The sequence below is a fragment of the Erpetoichthys calabaricus genome, chromosome 4 (assembly GCF_900747795.2).
Source record: "Erpetoichthys calabaricus chromosome 4, fErpCal1.3, whole genome shotgun sequence".
Taxonomy (NCBI): Eukaryota; Metazoa; Chordata; class Cladistia; order Polypteriformes; family Polypteridae; genus Erpetoichthys; species Erpetoichthys calabaricus.
In genome coordinates, this window is record NC_041397.2 from 177641513 (window position 1) to 177662688 (window position 21176).

At 36.6% G+C, this 21176-nt stretch overlaps 1 protein-coding gene across 1 annotated transcript in view; it reads right to left on the reverse strand.

The window, feature by feature from the left end:
* The window catches only part of LOC114651169 (F-box only protein 36-like), a 30393-nt gene extending 24149 nt beyond the window's left edge, over nucleotides 1–6244 (reverse strand). The window contains exons 1-2 of the mRNA XM_028801123.2: nucleotides 6057–6244; nucleotides 2994–3102 (exon numbers count right to left, since the gene is read on the reverse strand). Of these exons, the coding sequence (XP_028656956.2) occupies nucleotides 2994–3102; nucleotides 6057–6152 (205 nt within the window). The 5' untranslated portion in view covers nucleotides 6153–6244. The remainder of the gene's footprint in view (nucleotides 1–2993; nucleotides 3103–6056) is intronic.
* Nucleotides 6245–21176: the final 14932 nt, after the last annotated feature.

Genomic DNA, 21176 nt, shown 5'->3' on the forward strand with positions numbered 1-21176 from the left:
ATTTGTCCAAACATGCTTGTAGTAGAATTATTCAGTTATTTTCTGGATACTGCATTAGGACTCTTTGTCTGCAAGGACATAGTATATTGAGTTAATAGTGTTAAAATTACACAGTATACGTTTAAAACAAGACTTTCTTTTATGTGGCATGTTTCTACAGTAAACCTTCTCTCAAAGCCCTCTACAAATATAAATCTATAGCACAATTACACAAGGTCAGTGGTCACTTCATTAGGTACACAATTAGGTACACAATTACACATTAGGTACACCACAATAATTAGCATACACTCAGTGGCCTCTTCATTAGGTAGACAAGATCAATAACACAAACAGAATGCTTCTCTAAATGGCCCACCATATGGCTGTAGTTTAATATTTACAATGTACCAGACATGGTCAACAGTTAAATTTTTGTTCAACCAAAAGTAAGATGAGTAACTTTGACTATGGTAAGATTGTTGTTTCCAGACATGGTAGTTTAGCATCACAAAAATCCTGTTATTTTCACACACACACTACAGTTTCTACAGTTTAGAGACAACTGTATGATGAATAAAAAAACATTCATTTAACAGCAATGCTATTGGCAATAACACCTTGCTAATGACGTAAAGCTGAGGAGTATAGCTTAAGTCAGTCAAGCTAATAGAAAGGCCACAAGTACTCAAATGACAGTTCTTTACAAAAGTGGTGTGCAGAGAAGCATTTCAGAATGCACAACATGTAGGTCCTTGAAACAGCAGAGGATCACACTAGGTTCCATTCATGTCAGCTAAGCACAGGAAGACAAGTCTACAATGGATATGTGTTCACCAAAACTGGATGACTGAAGACTGGAAAATGTCACCTGGTCTGATGATCTGTTGATGTTAATGTAAAGCTACATGGAAAGTTTTCTTGGTATACATTACACCTCCTAATACCAATTGAATTTAATTTGAATGCTCAGGTTACCAAAGCATTGCTGTTGACTTTGTTTCATTCCATTATGGGCACAGTAGATCCTTTTTCAAATGGATATCTCCAAAATAATATTGTGCCACATCCAGTGCCAGTGCTAGGTTCTTTTGTGACCTAGGCCAAGCTTACTTGGCCCCTTATGACCTGTGCCCTAGGTGAATGCCTAATTCATCTTAATGGTGGCGCCGGCCCTGGCCACATCAATGAACATACATTATCTCGGTCAGATTGTACAAATGACACTACTTTACTTGTAAAGCCTGAACTGTATGTAGATCTCAATCCAACCGAGGGCTATTGGGATAAAGAAGAATTGTGTGATGACCTGTCAGTTCTCTTTATTATAATTGTTTCTTTACATTCTTGATATGTTCCACTCTCGCTATGATCTAAATTGTTATAATTGTTGTTTACTATTAGTTTCTTTGTTGCTTTCTCTCTCAGTTGTCATCATGGGAATTCCATTTCATGGCAGTTGCTTACAATGGCAATGTTTATTGCCATGAATGTTAAGAAAGAATTCGCATGATGTTTTAAATAATTACGTTCCACCTATACAAGATGGCAGAATGCAGGGCTTTTGTATACAAACTGTGGGATTAAAACAAAAAAATCTGCTCAAACAATCACTGTTAGTTAAACTGGAATGTCTTACCAGAATCATAGGTCCTTGGGCAATGTAGTGCCCTGGGGCCCCTGTTTTGATAGCAAAGCAGAAACATACATATGCATCAGAAACATTGTGGGCTCCTATGCTCCTGGAGCCCCTGGCCATTGGCCATTGTGCCCATACATTAAGTCAGCCCTAACTTGAAAGGAATTCATAACTATGTTTAGGACCTTTTTCTCATCTTTTGATCTTCTGTTTTATTGCCTCATGATAGTGTTTGTTGTTGGTTTTTTTTAGCCATTATGTTCACTTCTTACAACTTGCTGCCAATTTTGTAAGGACCTTTATCTGTCTCAGGTCACAGTATATTGATAGTTCTTGGCATGTGGTTGAAAGATTTACAGAAATGGTTTGATCCTGTTGAGTCAGTAGGGACCAAAATCCCTAAGGAATGTCTCCAGCAGTTTGATGAATCCAAGCCTTAATGATATTATGCTCATTTGGAGACTAAAGGGAGCATCCATTGTATGGAATTTACAATTTTGAACATATTCACATGGCAACTTAGAGGCAAGGACAGAACTAGCAGATTTGTGCTTTGAAGAAAAAAAATGTTAACCATAAGGCTAATCCAGACTGCCTGCAAGAATTTTATATAACATTAAATTATTACTTTAACAAAAAAAATATTATTTAACTAGGTGGCTTATTTTCCGTTTGTTTGCGCTAATGCGATCTTTACTCTCATTTTTTTGAGAGTTTCAAATTTTCCTATTTCCATTATCTCTAACCTGCTCTGCATGTGTATCATGGGACTTACTTCCAAAGGTTGTAAATATGGCATGACTTGTCCATCTTGCGGGACATGAAAGTGTCTCTCTCTGTCTCTCTTCCAAAGTTCACATTCATCGCAGGAAAAAAGTCTTGTATTGTTTTTTATAATAGAGAGATTACACAGATGAATTTGGTTTCAGGAATGATTATTGAAATCATACTATTTTATAATATAGTAGCATGCTGTATATAATTTATTTCATTTTATCATTTTTCTTGATGCAATTAGAAAAAAAAACAGCTTGCTGGATAAATGAAAGCCAGTGGTATACAGTACAATATCGTTGATTTTAATTTTAGTAGTGTCATATCGTTATTTTTAAAGCTCAGATAAATATCCACACTTTATGAGAGCACATCTTGTTGCTTGTTTTAGATTTTGAATGTAAAAAAGACACTTTCTTAAAGATGATTGTGTGATTTGATGCAATCTTAAAACCAAAAACATTTCACAAGCAAGAGAAAACCATTTGATGAATCAAATTCATTTAGATAAGCTACCCCATTAAATAATTCAGCTACTGAGGAGGAAGCTGTTCTCCACATTTTAATTGAAATTGTTAACTAAAGAAATGTAAATACTTGCCCTGTAAATAGTCATCCACCAAAAATTCATTGTGGAATTTTTTGTCTTCTGTTGGCCAGACCTTTTCCCGTTTACAGGGGTTGGACACTTTCCAAGTTCTTAGAATAACCTGTAAGTAACATCCAAACATGTCATTCTAGTACTTTTATAACAATAATTTGCATAACCTTTGATATCAATCTTTCCTTTGAATGAAACTTTCCCAGCATTTTAGAAATCTGAAGAGATAAAGATGAACTGTCAGTATTATTACCATGATAGTAGCTGAGTCATTATCCAGATGACCCCCTTCATCACATTAATGACCTGCCTAATACACTGAATATTCTGTTATTTTCTACATTTTCATTATTAAGCTTATCTCTAATCATATTGTTAGTTGTATTAAACCCTTATTCCCAGTAAGTTTAATTTTGGAACCTTTGACTACCAATGGATCTTTTTATATTCTGGGCAGTAGATGATCAATTTGTTTTTGACATATCATCAGAATTGGTACAATCATTTTTTGGAGTCCTAAAATACATTTATGCATTTTTATTTTGGAATGTATTATTTACATTTTGCATCACTTTATCTTTATTTTCGTGACTTCACTTCAGCACCATTTTGCCCAGATTTTTCTTGTGGGCGCTGCTGTTTTCTGATTTTTCATTTCATGGAAGTAGCCAATTTGCTCATAGGAACTACAGTATGTCCACGGCCACAAGGTAGCATGATGTCATATGGGTGAGGTGTGAGACATCATTACCATGCTATTATAAAAGATGGAAATGCACACACTCTGCCATCCAAGATTTGGATCCCTCTCTCTCAAATCAAGTAACCTTTCAATGTAATTAAGGCTAAAGATTTTAAGAGTTTTTGGAGCTTTTTGGGTTCTTTTTTTAATTTTGTCACACAAATTTGTTTTTGTAATTGCACCATTGATAATCTGTTCTGGTTGTCTCTACAAGAAATACCTAATTAATTGCTTATTTTCTTGTTAAAAAAAAGAAAAACATAGTCCTTTAGACACGCCTTTTCCAATTAATCGTAATAAAAATATCCAAATATCCATGTGGAACCTATATACTAGATACTAGTGGCTGCTCTACATAGTTATGCATACGTTAATTTTCTTGGCAGTTCTGTTCTGTGAATAATGCAATAAGCAAGGACCTCACTGCATCCTCAGTTACTTAACAAAGATGCAGTAATGTACTGTTTTCTTTTCAAGGTCATGTTATCCACTAATGCTTTCCATTGTTAATAACCTCAGTGAGGTTTGGTGCTGTTAGACTACAGATCCAAATAGATCCTCCTAGAATTGACACATTTATGCTTGCCCTTGGCCAACCAGGTGATTAGTTGTGATGGGTGGTTAGGGCTCTTACCCAGCTGGGACGCCTCCATGATGGAAGGACCAATGGAGAGAGCTTGCATGGGGCATTACATCCCCCAGAATGGAAGAGGGCAGCCCCCATGAGTTGCAGCAGTGCCACAAACTTGGTGCCTGGAAACTCAGCCCTGTTGGGGTCCGTGGCTACTGCCAGGGAGCACAAGAAGAACTGCAGAACCCTTCTCCACAGGACTGCTGCCACACCTGGAAGTGTGGCCGGAAGGAGTTAACGGGACATCTGGAGCAATTCTGGGAACCCTATTAAAGGAGCCTCCTCACTCCATTCGGGGAGCCAGAGTCAGGAGGTGGAGGACTAAGCTTGCTGGAAGAGGCGCAGAGGCGAACAAGAGACAGAGAGAGACAGAGGGAGAGAGAAAGTGCTTTGTACTATATTGTTTACTGCTTATTGTGCTGGGCTGCCTTGGTGGGAAACGAAGGAAAAGCGTTTCCCACAGCTGAATAAAAACTTTGTGTTGTGCTGCACTTGTGTCTGTGCCTGTTGTGTCCAGTGTTTGGCAAGCTGGCACATACTTGGTGGTCACATAAATGGCATCTGGCGATACCACTTTTTTGTGGCATCAAATCTCAATTCAGACTCTTTTCATGTCTAGCTCCCAGCTGGTGAGAATAAGCTGCCTAATTCCATCCAATCCATTATCTCCCTTACTGTATTTAAGAAGCACATGAAGTCCTTCTTGTTCTGAAAATATCTTTTTAATTGATAATAGTTTCAATGCTATATTCTTAGTAGCTAAGTAAAGAGTAACTAGTCTCGTGTTTTGTCTGCAATACTTGGATCAAAATAGTCGAGAAACTGATGCATACTTGATTATGAGCAAGTCGCTTTAGATAAAAAACATCCACTAGTTAAGTAAACGTAAATGTAACAAAAGAAGGATACTGGGTTGAATAAACATCCATAAAACCTATTGACTTTTAATAAAATTAGCGAGAGTGGGAGACGTTTTAGATTTTGTGGTCAATTTCCAGGTTTTTGTCTCCTACCCTATGCGCAAAACACACAGAAAAGAAGTTGAAAACACTTTTAATAGCTTTCAAGTCTGATTACTGACAAAATATTTAATAAGATTGTTAAGTTTTAGCACTATGCATTACTATATCATGTCAGTTGATATTATTTAAGCAGCATAAAACAGAAATAAAACTATACATACAATATATTGTACATGCATGTGGTGATATCTGTGAAAAATAGGAAAACAAAATAAAATGAATATATATTTTTAAATTGTTTCCTGGTAGCTTTCCAATATTGATTCAACATTTCATGCACCCACTTGCTTACCTCTCCTTCTAAAAATGTTCCCAATTATTGTTACTTTAGGTATGTAATAATTAATGCTGAAATATATGTTAAATCTAAAGCTGTTGTCAGAGCTCACAGGAAATAAAGATGTACTGTAACCCAGCAATACATTAATAACTAAAGTCATAACAGATACTTTAGTATAAGACTACATAGAGCTAGAATGTAATTTACATTGTTGAATTTGCAATTTTTGACAGTAATTCAAATTGAAGAAAATAAACAAAACAAAATTACATCAGTACATAGCAACAGAAAATAACACTGCCAAAGTTGTTCTGCATGTGATTTTTCCTGAGAAATGGCACACAGTATACTTGAAAAACAATAATCCACTCATATACACAATTCCTACCTCTTTCTTGGTAACTAAAAGCTGGTAGAAATCTTTGCAAGGTGCTGTTGCTTGCTGACTGATTTCAAAAAGTTGATCTTGCAGTAACGCTGCCATGGATCTGATCTAAACTAAAGTCAAAGGCAAACTAACTGCTTGAAGTTGTTTCTCTCTTATCAGTAAGGAGAGGCAGTTTCAGTAAAATGCAAACAACAACACACAACCATGACAATTCAGTGCTATTCACCTACTGTAACTCGTGTTACATCCAAAACCTATCTATCTATCTATCTATCTATCTATCTATCTATCTATCTATCTATCTATCTATCTATCTATCTATCTATCTATCTATCTATCTATCTATCTATCTATCTATCTATCTATCTATCTATCTATCTATCTATCTATCTATCTAGTCGAGACAGAGAAGCAATTCAATAGATATAAAAATATTATACACTATACTATGTGTTTTAAAACTGAAGAAAATAACTCAAGTATAACTGCCCAAACTGTACAAGTCTCCAGTACAGGACTTGTGCAGTCCTCCCATTATAAACAAGATACTGGCATTCAGCATTTCAATGCACTTCATAGGGACCTGTCTGAGTTTTGACACTTTGCAAAAAACATCAACAGAGTGAAAGCTAATGCATGCAACTGTGGACGCAAATTTAAACAAACGAAAACAGAGATAATGTCACTTAGGTAGAAATAGTAAAACACAGTCATGTTTTTGATCTTGAGATCCTGACAGCAGACCCAAAAAGGTATAGTATTTGCATCAGTTAGCTACTAAGGTTACTAATGTGACTATTCCTTATGTATTTTCTTGCAATGATTGTTTTCATTACAATGATTGCTTTATAATGATATTTTTATTTAATATTTATATCATTAAATGAGATACTAATGTCAAAATGTACCAACATCTTACATGTGCTATTACAATTATCATTTTTCTTGTTTAACCAACTCGTTTTTTGAGGTGTAATATACAAAAGAAATGAGAAATGGCATTTATTCTTTAAGTGAGTCAAACCTAGCAAATTCCTTTGAAAAGGAACAAAATGTAACATTCAAAAATGTCATTGTTGTCTGTGCTTCACATGGGCCTTCAGGACAGTTACAGTAGTTTAGAGCACTTAGTAGGGTTGACCAATATTTTATCTGATTGATTGCTGCATTAAAAGTAAGCTCACTTGTTGTCAATTATGACTTTCCTCTTTCAAGAAGTTATTTCAGTTACTGATGTAATTCTATATTTGTTTTTATATTTCAATTAGTGGAAGCAAACATTGCTGCCTAATTCTTTAGAAATAAAATAAAGCAATTATTATTGTCATTACATCAAATATTGGTAGTTAATTGCTTAGTTAGGTGCTTTATGTATTGCATGTCATTAGGGCATCAGAATTCTTACTCGTGCTCTCTTCACCATGTTATTTGATGACATTTGGGTGCAGGCTAGGTGAAGAGCCATATATCTCCTTGTTGATTCAAAACCCAGTTTCCCTATAAACTTAGGCTAGGTTATCATAACCACTGACTATAGTCTTTAATAAATAGAACAAACATTTTATATGAAAAATAAAAATGTAGTAAATACATTTTGCAATAATCTCTTAAAGGCAATTATGGTATTTATTCACTCATTTTCATTTAACATTCAGCCTTGCATTACAGAGTATCATAGTCATCCAAACCAGTTGACATTTGCAGAAATGAAGATTTATTAATGACTGGTGTTACTGCGCCCTCTGCTGCACCCACAATTTATTATTCTGAATTCATCGAGATACATTTGGAATATAAATGTAAAATAAATTGTCTATCAATGCGATCTGTGTAATACAAAGACAATGTGTGTGCTGTAGCAGAATATGTCACAATGAATCTATAATGAACTGCTATCCTAAAAATGTAAGCTTTTATTATAGATAGATAGATAGATAGATAGATAGATAGATAGATAGATAGATAGATAGATAGATAGATAGATAGATAGATAGATAGATAGATAGATAGATAGATAGATAGATAGATAGATAGATAGATAGATAGATACTTTATTAATCCCAGGGGGAAATTCACATCTATCTATCTATCTATCTATCTATCTATCTATCTATCTATCTATCTATCTATCTATCTATCTATCTATCTATCTATCTATCTATCTATCTATCTATCTATCTATCTATCTCTAATTCATGACAGTATCATCTTGTTGCTTTAAACTAACAGAAATGTTTTAAGTTCTGTCTACATTATTCTTGCTGTTTGCCATAGTTCTTTGATAGATTACTGTAATTTCTTTCATAGGTATCATGTTTCATCCTTACCATGACTACAGTTAGAATTTCTGCTTAACCTTTCTTTTGCAGATACTATATATTCATTCATCCAATCACCAAGAGGCAAAAAGGTTTAAATTTCAAGAATTCAGTTACACTAGTTGTCTTGGTAAAAAAAAAAAAAACTATTCAATTACAATAACAAAGTAAATTTAATAGGTGTATGAGAACCCTTCCAGCTATGTTTTTGTTCCTTGAAACATATCATATGCCAGACTCACAAGCACAAATGGACAAAAATTAGGCAGTTGTGAAAAGGAAGGAACACATTTAAAGGCTTTGTGATCTTTAATATGTTAAATGCATTGTTAATGTGTCATGTAAGTGCCTGACCCGCCTGCATTGACTGGATTCTCATTCATTGAATGAAGTTGAACATCCTCTTTTCAAACTGAAATGCAGCCTGATAGATTATCACACAATCAAAAGTATATAGTATCTACTGGTAGTCAGCAGCATTCTGCGCCATGCCTGTCACAAGGCCATTTTTATCATTTTTTAAATGCCTTTTATGCTGTCATTAAATAGCTGATCACTACTGGGCTCATTCATTTACTTTCCGGAATTCCTGGATTGAGGGTTTTATAATTCTGGTTTAGAGGTATTTCACATAATAGTTTTATTGTGTTTGAATACATTGACCTATGCTTGTGTTTGACCTAGATGTTTAACTTTTCTTTGGTATTACTTGTTTACTGTTACCTACTGTTATGTATTTGTATTTAATTTTTTTCTAGCTTCATTTTTTTTCTATCCTCTATATTCAAACAAATCATTTTAGGAGACCAGATGAAAATGCAGAACGATTGTTTATTTGCACATAGATATGTACAAATGTCTCAGTCTATGGAGTGATCAATCAAAAAAACAATTAATCTCCTTTTATGCTTTTTTGTTACATTTTATTTAATATATCATGTCATCTGACATTTAATATGCAAAATTCTATCATCTTAGCCAATCGTTTACAGTCACCAGTAACTTCGTATACATGTCAATTCTTCCATTATTCTAACCATTGCTTCATTAATAGGGGTGTTGTAGGGTTTTCCCATTGATCTTATCACTGTTTCATAATAGAGTTATTTGGGCTTTCTCACTAGTTTGTTCTCACTTTTTAAGGGGGTCTTCATACACGTCTACTTCATTTTAACGTTAGCGACTATCTTGGTAGCTCCTTTAGATGAGGCAACACTCACGTGCCGCGATTTGTTAACCCTTTAGTTAACTTCAGTCATTTCCCTTATGCTTTTAATAATCCATTGTTACAACTTCATTTAAGTATATGCTGTGATAAAGGCGCTATATGAGCGCCGACCCGACACAGACTGACACTGGAGGCACATGTAAAATAAATAAACTTTTCATTTTTCTTCACCTGGGGGCCACATCTTCCCCCAGGCACAACACAGTCCCACAAACACACAAAAATACAAGCACAAATCTTCTCCTTTAAATCCTCCACTCCACCCCGGCAGCTTTGTCTCCCTCCTCCTGACTCTGGCTCCTTGAGTGGTGGCTGCTGGCTCCTTTTATAAGGCACCCGGAATTGCTTTAGGTGCTTGATTGCCCATTTCCGGCTGCACTTCCGGGTGTGGTGAAAGCACTGCTCATAAGGGTTCAGCAGCTCCTGCTACAGCACCCCCTGGTAGCACTGGAAATGCGGCTTCCAACAAGGCTGCACCAAACTCCAAATTCCATGAAGCCCTGCGAGAGTCCGAGGCACCAGGGGGGTTGTCATCTAGCTTCCCAGGGGAGGTATTGGGTAGCCCATGCTTGCTCCCTCAGAACATATACTGAAGGGGCGTCCCGGCCCGCCACAATGCTTATATTATATTGTAAAAATTACCATGTATTGATTAGAAATATTTGATTAAGATTCTATATATTTAACTTTTTTCAATCTTTTTGTTCTTCTGTTAGAGATTTTGGTACCTGTAGATTTCATTTCTGCTCTTAAAAAGTAAATTTAAACAATACTTTACAATGTTGAATTTTGTTCACATCTTTTATCCTTGTTTTTTTGTTTATTTATTTTGCAGGCACCAATATTTTGTGGTGCGGTTACTACTGCGTTGCTATGAAAAACAACTGAAAGTATGCAGTGAGTGACATCACTGTCACTATGGTGTAAAGTTCAGCATCATATACTTCCTGTTATCTCAGATCAAACAGACAAAAAAATCATAAGTGTGCACTTTCTTGTTTCACTTTCTGGTTAGAAAAGACTCCTTGCATTGATCTCTGACTTTGATTTTTCATTACAGTTTCTGATTCTGGTGAAAGAAAGGGCAGATTTTAGGTTGCAGAAACAATGATTTGCTGAAGTTACTGTTTCATCTTCTGGTCATGCTACTTTTTCCTGCTTGTCTTATCATAAAAATAACAGCCTACTCTAAATGTTTTATTTGCCAGTGTCTTCCCTGTCCTTCTGTTGCCAGACTCACTATGAATCCTTACACTCCGCAGCCTCACCCCCAATGTGGGATTAGTCATAAGATGGTGAGGATCTATCATGGGCTTTACTGAGCCTCCAGCAACATGACAACTGTAGTTTATTTGTACTCACAGGAACCCCAGTGACAAGTGAATTGCACCAATTCATATGAGACATAATAAAAACATGGCTATGGTCCAGTGACAGACAGATGCAGTTGCTCTATATTATTGATAATACACACTATGGTAAATCCACTTCAGCCTTGGAGAAAAACATGTTTTGAAGCCAAAGTTTTATTTATAGACAATGGACATGAAAATCAACTTATTGTTTTACTAGTTATTGTTTGTATAGAGTGTTATATAGAAAATTTAATAAGACACCATGTCACTGACACAAAGGAATTGAATTGTAAGCATTAACTAAAGTTGTCTATTATTGCAAAATAATTGATTACTATGGAGTAAGCATGGGAGTGGTATCATTTTAAGGCTTAAAAATAACCAGAAATGCAAGTAAATGCACTTTAATTAAAAAAAAACATTATGGTTAGAAATGTTATTTCAAAGCTAAATTCTGAACAAGACATTGTACCTCTATCAACGTAAGTTACCTATACCCTTAGTGAGCACAACCAATAACCATTTTCCAATTCAAGTCAAAATGTTAAGTTCAGAATATCTGTTTAACAAATTTGCTTATTTTGTGTATAAAGAAAGAGAAATACAATTTGCTTTACCTTTTTCTCCATCCCTGCTAAGTAAACTGTGAGGAAATATTTAAAGAATGTGACTTGAATGAATGCCATATTATTAGCATACCTCAGTTAGGCTCTGTTTAACAAAAGCAAACAGCAAAATTGCCAATGCAAATGAACTGTTATGGTATTAAATTAACATTCAACAATCCCTATATGAAAACATTGTTTTCATATATACACTTTCAACTTTTAATTTAACATCAGAGATTTTAATGTCACGGTGGTGCAGTGGTAGCGCTGCTGCCTCGCAGTTAGGAGACCCGGGTTCGCTTCCCGGGTCCACCCTGCGTGGAGTTTGCATGTTCTCCCCGTGTCTGCGTGGGTTTCCTCCGGGCGCTCCGGTTTCCTCCCACAGTCCAAAGACATGCTGGTTAGGTGGATTGGCGATTCTAAATTGGCCCTAGTGTGTGCTTGGTGTGTGGGTGTGTTTGTGTGTGTCCTGCGGTGGGTTGGCACCCTGCCCGGGATTGGTTCCCTGCCTTGTGCCCTGTGTTGGCTGGGATTGGCTCCAGCAGACCCCCGTGACCCTGTGTTCGGATTCAGCGGGTTGGAAAATGGATGGATGGATGGATGGATTTTAATGTGCACTTAAGAGTAAATTTGGAAAAATCTACTTTTCCAGAAGAAAACCACAAGAGAAGACAAAGAAATGTTGAAACTGTGAGAAATGTTGGATGTGTGTTATTATTGTAATTTGTTTCATTAAATGTTATACTTTTCAACAAAATATACCATAGTGGCTACACTGCTATTGGAGGGAAGGAAGGAGATAGAAAATATCACCAAGTTAGGGCAACTGTGCTTTCTGTGATTTTATTCAATACATAAGGTTAAAAGTTAACTTTGTATTATTTGTGTTCAATTGTTAACTGCAGGAAGAAGCAGAAATTCTAATCATGCAAAATTCATTGAGAGGGTTACTAAGATGGTGTTCAGATACGTCAATCCTTTATTACAACTAAAGCATACTTTTGCAAATAAAAAGCTGTGCAGAATACAGGCAGTAGTGTTCTGAGCAATGGAAAAATGTTGTACAGTCAGATAACTCATCCTTCACTTCAGTCTCAACAAGTAGATTTGTTTGTGCACATTGCAGACCAAAAGAATTCAACAAACCCAAATGTTTTGTCTAACAACAAAGAGTTGTAGTGGCTCTTTTATTGCATGGTGAGCAATTTTTTGGCGTGGCTTAAGGACACGGAGTCCCTTAGAGGGGAAGGTAAATGGCAATGAATACAAAGCAGTTGTTGTGAGCTGTCTGGTGGCAAGATGCTCAAAGAGTTTTATATAAAGGGAACACAAATCAGGAAATGTAGTTCACAAAGTGACAGCTCAAAAGATGAGATTTTAAAACAGACTGGGGTTTGAAAAACCCAGAAAGACTAAACCTGAACTCATCATCAAAACCAAACAAGCAAAACAAGAATCAAAATTTAGGTGAACCTAACAAAGGGCCTTCAACTAATGTATTTTAATTTCCTTTGACTGACAACAGGCTTTATTTCATAATTTTTTTTTAGTTATTTATTCAGTACAGTCCTCCTGCAATGCCCTCTTAAATTAAGTTTTCAGTGATGACGTCATGTGCAACAGTGATGCCCAACCTCATGCCTAGCAATGAACATCACAGTAAACAACATCACCATGGCGGTAATAGGAACATAGAAAATGCATGTGAAAGACCCTCTGGCACGCATCTCTCTGAAGCACTATGCAGTTTACAGACCAAGATGAGGACAAATGGAAGGAATGACGGAAGTCAAAAAACCTCAGCTAACCTTGGGGAGCTTCAATAACTTTTACTTTCTTTCTCATCTGTCACTAATAGCAACAAAGTCATCTTTGATGGGAGATGGGATTAGTAACACCTCTGACATATGTAGCTTGTTCTTCCCCCTCCTCAACCCATCACTACCTCTACTTCCAATCATCTTAATTGTTGATGACTTTGTTACCTTCTTTCATTAAAAAGTAATTGCTATTAGTGGCCATTTCTCACCATCTTAGACAGTTAGTTTGTGCTCTCCCACTCACAGTCCCACATTTTCCACTTTCTCTCTGTCTCTCTACTTTCTAACTACGGGTGCATTCCCACTGCAAGAACTTTTTCAAGAACCAAGGACTTTTTAGAAATTCAGGAACTTTTGTAGCGGTCCCACTGCAGGAACAATTTGTAATACCTGGCCTTTGTTAGTGCAAACTGTCTGATCCTCCATGTTACCATCTGTAACATGGGTAACACTAAGACTTCTCTTAAATGTACAACTTTGGCAGATATTATCGAGTGCAATAGAGGGGAGAGGTGTTAAGCACATCAGGTAAGCACGTGGGTGCGCTGAAGATTGGTGTAGGGTGTTTTCTTCTTCTCCTTTTACACTTACTCCTAGGTTTCTATTATCTATTATCCAATCTTATAAATTCTCATATCACTACTATGCTGATAATACTCAGTTGTATCTGTGGTTCCCTCCTCAGGACAGCATGACCTTAGGCAGAGTTTCAACATGTCTTAGTGACATCTCAGCCTGGAGGTAGGAATTTTATTTCCAACACAACCTGTCAAAGACTGAGCATCTAATTGTCCTAGCCACTCTATTGATTCATCATTACATCTCTGTAAAGCTTGCTTCATTATCATTTGAACATACCAGGTCAGCACGTTACATTGAGGTGATGACTGATGACCAGCTAACTTTCACCGATCACACTGTGGCAGTCTCACGTTCATTCAGACTCACTCTGCACATCATACGCAGGTTCAGACTGCAATTGGTGGATTATACTGCTCAATTTCTTGTCCAGGCATTGGTCTAGTTATGCCTTGACTACTGCAGCTCCTGACTGACAGGGGTGCCTGCATAAACTGTCAAGTTATACAGATGCTCAAAATGCCGGGAAATGTCTTGTTTTCAGCTAGCCGAGATGGGAGCCTGTCATTTTCCTTCTCAGGTCATTACACTGGCTCCTGGTTGCAGAACACATTAAGTTCAAGTCATTGATACCTTGCAGCAGGGAAGTCAGTGGCTCAACACATACAGTATTTATTTGGAGATTCTTAGTAAGAACTATGCTCTATCTGGCATACTCAAATCAGCCAACGAATGGCATCTAGTGTTACAACTTCCACATGACATCAGTATTCTATCTATCTATCTATCTATCTATCTATCTATCTATCTATCTATCTATCTATCTATCTATCTATCTATCTATCTATCTATCTATCTATCTATCTATCTATCTATCTATCTATCTATCTATCTATCTATCTATCTATCTATCTATCTATCTATTCAATACAGACGCTTTTCATGTATAGTCCCTTGAAGGTGGGTTATGCTGGCCACATTCATCCAAACAACTGACTTACTCAGTGTATTTGAAAGACTATTCTGTTTTTTTAGATTCAATTCCAATTGCAAATGGTTCTGTTGCTAGATTCTTCTTTTAGTTAAGGTAAGGTTTACTACTCTAGAACTTTCATTTATTTAACGATTGCTTACTTATAAGGCCATTTTAATGTTACTTTGGTCAATTTTTGTATTTTAGTCTTGTACCAATTGTTTCAGAACAGACCCGTAATGTTGACTCGATTATGTTTAACTCATTTGTAAGTCACTTTGGATAAAAGCATCTTCTACATTAATAAATAAAGGTAAAATATAATAAATGAATTAATATTCTAACATCAGCTCTAAACTTAACTGTAGGCTAATGACATGATTTATGTCCTAGTAGTATGTAGTTGTACTTCTTGTTTCTAGTTCTGAACTTAGTTCTAGTCAAGATCCAGGTTGTTCACTTTTAATTAACTGTATATTGGTAGCCAAATGATTTGAACAGGCTGAAAATAAATAATGACAGAAAAATTAGCTTTACGTGAAACAAATGGATGAACCAGATTTTTAAAAACCAGTTATGAAACAACCTATACTTTCCACTACTTCTAAGATTGAGAAACCAGGTGTTAGGAAGTGTGGAAATGTAATGAGTAAAAGATGAATCTGTCCCAAGGAGGCACCAAAACTTCAGCTTAATTCAGCAAAACAAAATTCAGACCTGTGTATTTAAGAGGTGTTAGTATTGCCTTACTATTTGCAGAATTACCATCCAATAAAAGAACCTTTTTTATTTTTCTAAATTTAAAGACATATGGTTTTCACTCTTTTTTTCTGACTTATGGAAGCAGGTACTTAATGAAGAAGTGTTATTTGATTTAACTGATAAATAAAACTAAGTTACATCAGGATATAAATGACTGTTCATATTTTTCTTTCAAAACAAATCTCTTAATGACAAAATACGTATATAGAGAAAAGGGAATTAGTCTCAGCACTAGCACAATGAGGGTTGTCATGTCTAAGTGAAAACAGGAACAAGAATGAACTGTTATCAGACTTACTTATGAACTCAAACATATTTAAAAAAAATATAAGGTAAACCAACCAAGAACAGAGGCTGTCAGTCTGACTAAATTCTCAAGCTTTTGTGGTATAAAGCATCCAAACTGGGCTTAAATCTAAAAGAATAATGATGGTGGCACTTTCTGCAATGAATAAAATAATTTACAACACAATGTAAGGTTGTTTCCATGTTGTGACTGGAACCTAAAATTTTCAACAAATTGTTTAGATTTGTGCCTAAAGATTGGCAAAACTTTTTATTTTAGGAATCACTAGGGGGCTTTGCCCCCTGCTTGCTTTGCTCACACACCCCCCTTTCCTCCAAGCAAGGTTATTATAGTTTTGCCTTTTTATATTAGTTTTTATTTCTATATTTTTTCTGACCTTACTTGGAAATTCAGTTTAGTTTTAGTTTTCCTTCATCGTGTATTTTTAGTTTTAGTTTAGTTTTTATTTCACAAAGACATTTCTAATTTATTTTTATATATATTAGTTTCAGTTTTAGTTTTAGTAATTATGACATGGAGCGCCTACAGAGTTAGTTTTGTGTCACAATCAGACAGAACTGTAAACTTAACAGATTTGGATATGAGTTTAATGTTAGTGGAAGCTTACTACACCACATAGTTTATTATCTGGTCTTGCTTTTGTCTGATAAAAACAAGCATAATCAAAACTAGACACTGAATATGAACAATTTTACACAATTTTATACTTTTTAAAATATTTTCTCATGAAAATCACAGGGGCTTAGGAAGAACAGGGCTCTTAGACGTGAATGAGTGTGCTTGCCCCACCTAGCTGTATTGAGGGAAACAAAGAACAACAAGCATATAGTGTGAAGGTTAAGGGCAGTGAGTCTTGAATAGACCACCATAAAGGACAGTAAACCCATAATGAGCAGAGCAAGAGCAGGTAATAGGAGTACGGATAGGCATAAAACAACAGAGACAGCGTCTGAGATTAAGAACAACATATACATTATCTAAACCTGTTTATCCAGAGCAGGATCACAGGAAACCTGGAGTCTACCACAGCAGGTTTGGATGCAAGGCAGGAAAAATCCCTGGTATGCAATATGTATGATAAGGCTGATGTTAAGAACAAAAAGAATATGATGATTTCAACTATCTATTTTGAGAGAGGGAGAGAAAAACATTGAAAAAAGGGAGACAAATATTTTAAAATATAATTCTGCTAATGGATTACTTTCACAATATCAGGTATTGTGAGTTGTGAATATGAACTAAAAAAGATAAATTAATAAATATGGAATAAATACAAAAACCCATTAGTATGTTTAGTTTTTCATCACTTGTCAGACTCTCTACCTTTGTTTGTATCGCTTTGTTGTTAAATGATGTTTTTAAAGCAAAAGTGATTGATCAGCAACAATATGCTGATCTTGTATGATGACCTAGTCAGTCTCGATCAGTGCCGTTTTATTTTCAACAACCGGGAGTGGTCTCCTCGAGACTTTCTTGTATACTCAGATATGGGGATGGATATTTGTGGAGTAAACCGCAAGACAATGATTATATTTTTATATTATGTACATTAAGGAACCATCAACAACAAATCAAATTAATAATATATTGAACAATTATTATAAAAGTAAAATTGAATAAATCGGACTCTGCAGCTGTATTTAAAAAAAAAATTGAGTATGTGTTCAGGTAAAGTACCACTTCCGGGTGATGGATTTGGCCCAAAAGTTAATACAGATCTATGGTGTAACAACCACATGCCGAATTTCATCCATCTATCTAGTTGCATTTTTGAGTTATCGTGTTTACACACACACAGACACACACACAAACACACACATGCACGTGCGTACACACACAATTCCAAAAAATAGTATTGTTGGACACTGGTTAGTCTATAACGTCAAGATTCATCAAAATATCGAGGTTGAATTTTTTCATGATTACTATACTTTCTCTATACTTCATATATGAGAAAGTAAAAACGATTTCTCCTTTGCGAAGAGGCAGGTGAATCGCTGTCAACAAAAAGCATACACCTGAGAAATAAACTGAAATGTTACTCACTCGTGATTTTTCTGTCCATATAGTAAACATTTTGTTGACCAGTACATTCTGATTTCAGCCGTTTGAATTACATCTTGATATACAACAAGCACAAAGAAAGGCGGCACGCATATCGCTTTCTATTTCACACGCTTTATGCACCCGCACTCAGCTTGCTCTGTCACCGCAAATGCTGTGTGAACAGCTGCCCTCCGTCACCAGCCACCGTTCACTGGATGAATATGTGCGGGCGGTTCGTGGTGGATGACTTTCTGTTTTAGAGTTAAAACTTACAAGGGTTAAAGACTAACGGCAAGAATATTCATTCAAAAACGAAAACTAAAAATATTTTAGTAAATTATTATTTTATTTCAGTTAGTCTTTCCAGCTACTTTAATAGTTTCGTTTAGTTTTAGTTTTTCATTTCGGTTTTGTTAATTATTTTATTTCAGTTTACGAAAATGTTTTTTTAATAATAGTTTCAGTTTTGATTTTAGTTTTAGTTAACTATAATAACCTTGCCTCCAAGGGGAGTGTTACGCGCCAGCCACTTCGTGTCTCTGCCTCTCGTGTTGTGAAGAGGGGGGCTGAATGCACACTAAGGAGATGTGGTCGTTCCTCCGAAACCCCCTCTTAAATGGTGATACAATGGGAAACAAATACATTTCTTTTTACCTCCTTTATGCTCAATTAGCTGGCTTGCTGCTGCTGCTGCTGCTGCTTGAGCTGTGCTGCGTGATCTGCATGTCGCACAATGCTTCAAACATTAAAAAGTCTGTACAGCAGCTTTCCTCCTTGTCTCATGGGACATTAAAGTGTCTCCAAGAAAATCACGTCTTGACCCAAGATTTTTTTATATAATAGAGAGACATGTAAAATTAACTACATTAAAAATCTACTTAGGCAGTAACTGGAAACAGTAACTATAAGGGCCGGTTTATACTTCACGCTCAGAACGTGCACGTACACGCACACACATCATGGCTGCCACGCGTTTGCAGCATTCATTTGACACGTCCTCTGAGCAGATCCTCAGAAATTAAAGTGACGCTTGCACGAGTTGCAGTACCAGAAAAAAGTCGGAGGGTGCAGTGTGATCAAGTTGGAACGTGACGTCAGAGTCTCTATTTACTATCTACATGTGACAGAAAGCCACTTTGTAGATCGTACAGGATCGATGTGCCCACTTCGATGTTTGATGAATGGTTCGATGTGGTGAAACAAAATGCTGACATACAAATGCATTTGTGGTGCTTTTATATTCAAGCGTCACATATTCCTCAACGTAATAACCTGATACATTTTAAAAGTCTCACATACCATCTTCTGTGCCATCTTTTTTTTTTTGCACCTTCACAACAGCATCAGAATGTACGGCAGCGTATTTGAGCCACAGAGAAAAAAATTAAGGACACAGTGAAAAGCTCTATTTTGTGATTAAAGTGGAAATTTCGTCTTTAATTATGAAATGTCCACTTTAATCCTGTAGATTATTTTATCATTAAAGTAGACTATCGTAAACATCATCTTAAAACCGACCCAGTTGTTAATCGCTACATGCTTCTGGGGCTTCCTTCTGAACTGACAGCAGCAGAACACTGATATTCTAGCACTCTGCACATTTAGAATCCTTTGATTTATATTTGATATCACTTTCATGATGGAATGCATTACAGTATGTATGTTATATTATATAGATAAGTCGTTAACTTCATCTAAATAATGAATACTGTTAATAATTACACATGTGGGGGCAGCACATAGCGGAGCGGTAGCGCTGCTGTCTCACAGGGAGTCACGTCGCTGGTGTTCCCTGCCTGGAGTTTGCACATTTTCCTGGTGGGTTTTCATGGTGTGTTGTGGCTTCCTTCCAATGACATGAAGGTTTGGGAATTTGGTGACGCTAAAATTACACTAGTGTATGTGTGGGCTTGTATTCACCTTGCGATGAGATAATGCCCCGTCCAGGGATTGTTTCTGTCTCACGCCTGATGCTTGCTGGAATGGGCGCATCCCTGTATTGATGGATGTAATCATTAAACATTCTTTTCAGAGATATTGTGGCAAGGAGTCCTCAGAATTTAATGGATGTTTCAGACAATTCATAACACATCGAAGCCGAACGTTTTCTCACTATGATGATATCTCGTACTGCCACGTGGTGGAATCTTCCAGATTTATGTAAAGTACGTGCACAAGTATAAACAGTACAACGCTTGTGTAGCAGCAGCATCCGCTGGATCATGTGTCGTGTCACGTGAAGTATAAACCTGGCCTTATGATACCATGCCACTAGATCTAGAATATGACCGTATATTAAGTATTAAGTATATTAAGGAGGGCATAAGCACTCTCCAAGCTGACATTAAAATCCGTCTGGCATCCCTCCGTAGAGCAGAGAATCTACGGAAACGAAGAAGGAAGAAAGAACAAACAAGAAGTCAGTTCTACAAAGATCCCTTCAAATTCCTAAAGACTCTCTTCACCAAGGAAAAAAGTGGAGTTCTAAAAACAACAAAGAACAACCTGGAGGAGCACTTGAGAACAACACACTCTGATCCATGGCGCTATGAACACCTGGCCATCCCCTCAGACATTCCACCAATCGACCCCCCAGTACATCAATTTGAGATTGGCCCTCCAACATGGAAAGAGGTGCAGAAGACAGTCCATCGGGCGAGAACAGCATCAGCTCCTGGGCCAAATGGAGTCCCATACAAAGTGTACAAGAATGCACCAGATGTTTGTAGGTTTCTTTGGAGGCTCATGAGAACAGTATGGCAGGAGGACCATTCCCAAAGTGTGGCGTAGGGCAGGTGGAGTCTTGATCCCAAAGGAAAAGGACGCAATGAACATCAGCCAGTTCCGTCCAATTTTCCTGCTTAATGTGGAGGGTAAAGTCTTCTTCAGTGTCATTGCATGGAGGATGGCCGAGTATCTGCATAGAAATGAATACATTGACACATCTGTACAGAAGGCGGGGATATCGGCTTCTCTGGGTGTCTAGAACATGCTAGCATGATCTGGCACCAGATCCAAATGGCAAAGCTGGAGAAAAGGGACCTACATGTAATCTTTTTGGACCTCACTAATGCCTTTGGCTCTGTGCCCCATGAGCTCCTTTGGTCTGCGTTCAGCTTCTTCA